General features: G+C 42.0%; 1 protein-coding gene across 1 annotated transcript; it reads left to right on the plus strand.

Annotated features, from left to right (window-relative positions):
- Nucleotides 1–285: 285 nt before the first annotated feature.
- On the plus strand, nucleotides 286–1338 carry MOS (MOS proto-oncogene, serine/threonine kinase). The gene has a single exon (XM_024572111.2). The coding sequence runs from the start codon at nucleotides 286–288 to the stop codon at nucleotides 1336–1338; it is 1053 nt and encodes a 350-aa protein (XP_024427879.2).
- The last annotated feature ends 2775 nt before the right edge of the window (nucleotides 1339–4113 follow it).

Genomic DNA, 4113 nt, shown 5'->3' on the forward strand with positions numbered 1-4113 from the left:
ATCTGAGAGCTTGTTGTAAGAATTCACTTTAAATGCTGAAGGGAAATACTTTCATCTGAAAGATATTGTTGTCTTCATTCAGATTGGCTTCTCCCATCTGATAGAAACCCCGCTGAGTAACAGCACAGATGCGGCTCATCTGGGGAAAATGAAGGAAGAGAAAAACGCTGGGGTGGATCAAAAGAGCAGGCAGGCAGCCATGCTCCCAAACTCATAGGTTTTTGTTTTGGGGGTTTTTTTCTTTTTCACTTACCTGAGCCGCTCTGGATCCACTTTGAAGAGGCCATGCCCTCACCTCTCCCGCGGCGCAGTTACCTCCCGGGTGAATTTTCTCCCTCTGTGGACTCTAGGCCCTGCAGTAGCCCCTCAGTGCTCCCAGGTAGGTCGGAGAAGCTCTTTCCGGGGGCCACTCCTCCCAGGGCCCCACGACTGCCACCCCGGCTAGCCTGGTGCTCCATTGACTGGGAGCAGGTGTGCTTGCTACAGAGGTTGGGAGCTGGGGGTTTTGGCTCAGTGTACAAGGCAACTTACCACGGTGTGCTGGTGGCCATAAAGCAAGTGAACAGGTGCACCAAGAACCGACTGGCATCCCAGCGCAGTTTCTGGGCTGAGCTCAACATAGCAAGGCTTCGCCATGACAACATTGTGGGGGTTGTGGCTGCCAGCACCCGCACGCCTGTGAGCTTTAATAGTTTAGGCACCATAATCATGGAGTTTGGTGGCAATGTCACTTTACACCAAGCCATATACGGTGCTACCAGCTGCTCTGAAGAGGAGGAGGAAGTGGAGCCTCACAGCTGTGCTGGAGAGCAATTAAATTTGGCCAAGTGTCTGAAGTATGCCCTGGATGTTGTGAATGGACTGCATTTCCTTCACTCACAAAGCATTGTGCACTTGGACCTGAAGCCGGCTAACATTCTGATCAGTGACCAGGATGTCTGCAAAATTGGTGACTTTGGTTGTTCTGAGAAGCTGGAAGATCTCCCGTGCTCCCAGACTGCTTCTTACCACCTAGGCGGCACATACACCCACCGAGCCCCAGAGCTCCTGAAAGGAGAGACCATAACGCCCAAAGCTGATATCTATTCTTTTGCAATCACTCTCTGGCAAATGGTTACCAAGGAGCTGCCTTACTTGGGGGAGCAGCACTACGTGCTCTACGCTGTAGTGGCCTATCATCTTCGACCGTCTCTGTCAGCAGCCTACTTCACTGAGTCCATCCTTGGGAAAAGACTTGAGACGATTATCCAGTGCTGCTGGACGGCCAGTGCTTCGCAGAGGCCAAGTGCAGACCTTCTTCTAGTTGAACTTAACTCTTTGAAAACTGAATTTGGCTGACTCTAAGCCTGTATCAAAATAAGATTTTGTCTTTGTTTCTATTTATTTTTAAAGAAGTGAAAATGTAAAAAAAATTATTTGTAGGACATATTTTTAGAGAATAAAGTTACTAAAAACTTCTCTAGTCTCAAATGTGTTTTCTAAGAGCTACAAATCTAATAGTCATCTTGGTAAGGTTAGTAACTGAACTTATTCCTTTATAGTTGTAAGCTTTGCTTCCTCGGCTAGTGGGCTGATTTTAACAGTTCCATAGCTTGGTACTTATTCAAATTTGTTATTGACAAAACCAATTTGTCCAAAACAGAACTGAATTGTAAAGTGCCAAAATTTTCCATAAATTCTCCATAACCACCACCTAAATTTAAACTATTAATAGTTTACTTCCTCCCATACCAAATACTAAGTAAAAACTGTTTTTGAAAAACATAAAAATTTTCCTGTCCCCTCAATTTCCTGTTTGTGATAACTTTCATACATAAAATCCATAAGCTGAAGTAAATTTATTTTTAAAGGAATAATATCTTAAATGATTTTTGTCCTGTTTTGAACTTGTGCATGTCATGAGTAGAAAATTTTTGTTATAATACTTCTAAACTGCCTCTTTTGTCTGTAATTTGGACTAAGAAGTAGACGACAAAACAAAGATAGATTGTGTGATATGAGAAAAAATGGTAGCCTTGAGCAATAGTAAAACTTAACACATAGATGAGGAGAGAAGACAAGCAGAATAGATTGTTGGCACTGGAACATAAGAGGTGAAAGAATGAGGTGGCTAGATCTTGTCATGAGGACAATGTTAACGTTCTCTTGGCAACAGCAGTTTCTGTGAGTGCTGGAGGACAAGGCCATTACAGTCAACCAGAGAGTACAGCGAGGGCTTGCTGTAGAAGCTGTACGTGGACTGTTAAGGAAGAAGAAAGAAGCCAGAACCATAAAAGGGGTAAGATGCACGAAAAATGTTTTTAAATTTTTGATTCACTTTAGTTTAGTTTAGGATGAAGGGAGTGAGTTAATTTGTGAATTCAGTAAGAGGAGACAAAAATTACTGATAAAGTTTAAAAACGTGTGGAAGAAATGAACAGTAGCTAGGGAAAGAGATTGTAGCCTTGGAGAGAAAGAGCATCCCTTCTCAGACATGAGCAGAGGAGTGTGGGACAAGTGCTATTATAGGTAAGCTTTTAAGTAGGAAAAGTTCGTATCCGTGGACTTCTATTTTTCTATTAAGAATGATTGAGGATAGTCATCTACAGAGTGAAATAACGGTTTAGAACTGTTCTTGAGGAAGCAAAAGGGAACTGTCCATAACTACGTAAAATATTGGTACAGTGTTGCCAGCTCTGTCCATGTACCTCGGGGAATAAACCACCCGTATACCGATAGATGATTCCTTCCTCTTTTTACTGTAGAAACAGTAGTCCATGTTAGCAAGTTTAAGATGTAATAGATTAAAAAAATTACAATGGAGTAGTTTGTTCCACCAAGTGTCTTAATGAGCTTCTAACTACGCTGAATACTCCGTTAACAGACTGTCAGTGAGCTACGTGGGGGTCCCCTGTTAAAGCATTACGGTCCAGAATTCACTTTCAGAATGAACACAGCCACGGCTTATATTGAAATTTCTTCCCTTACCCTGGAAACCATGGAGTGACAAAGAGAACAAAGGGGGAGGGACCTTGTAAAGTCCATAATCAGTGACAGTAGGAGACGGAAAATGTACAAACTCTAAAATGTATGCAGTGGTGCCTGATGACCGGTTAAAGCCTGCAGAAAAAGAGTGCAGGAAGAAGTAGGGGAGGTAGCTCACGCGAGTGCCAAGGGACCTATCAGGGGCAGATCCCAGAAAGACTTGGAAAAAATAGACACCCTGAAGAACAGGTGCCCGCTGTGAAGTGCAAATGTTGAGGAAGAAACTGCTGAGAACACCGCTGAAATCAAGCTGAGCCCATCCCACAAGGGTTGCCAGAGAAAGAGGGAACAGAATGTGAACACGATCTCCCAGTCACCACAGAGCTGGGAGAGTAGCAGCAAAAAACCCCTCCCGAACGTGAGAGGGTCCCCCTGGGGGTGGGATCAGGGATTGCAAGACAGTCCACGGAAGCCTCCTGATCGCCGTTTACTGGAGAAAGAGGAGAAACTGAGAGGAAGAAAACAAATATGGCCTTTAGGATCACGGAGAAAGAAGTTTGCGTTGTAGGATGACAGCCCTGATGCGAAGTAGAATACGCCCATGTATTACTTTATCTGTCAGAGCTAAGAGTCGTAGGAAATTATTTCAACTTAACAAATCAAGCCGGAGGTAAAAGCATATTTAGCAGTTCAAAGATAAATATTAATACTATTGACTTAAATTGGGGCAGAGGAGTGGAGAGAGAAAGGAATCCAAGTTGTCAACATTGTCGTTTGTAGAAGTAAACTAATAGATATTGTCTAGGATTAATGAAATTATGTACATGTAAATAATAAAACAAAAATACAACAAATACTCAAAATCAGAACCACTAAAATAAAACAAAAAGGCAAAGGACTAACTACAAAATGAAAAACAACAATATAAACTATAAACAAAATAATAAAGGTCACGGTTAAGAACAAATGTATCTGTCATATCAATAAAATGTGAATGGCTTAACTTACCTAGTCAAAGAAAGTGTCTGTAGGATACATCCTTTTTTAAAAGCAGGGACAAAGTTATACCAGGTAAAGGCAAACCAAAAGTAGGAGTCACAATTTTATCATAAGATAAAACAAAATTGAAGGCAAGGAATGATACTTAAT

The sequence above is a fragment of the Desmodus rotundus genome, chromosome 8, assembly GCF_022682495.2.
Source record: "Desmodus rotundus isolate HL8 chromosome 8, HLdesRot8A.1, whole genome shotgun sequence".
NCBI lineage: Eukaryota > Metazoa > Chordata > Mammalia > Chiroptera > Phyllostomidae > Desmodus > Desmodus rotundus.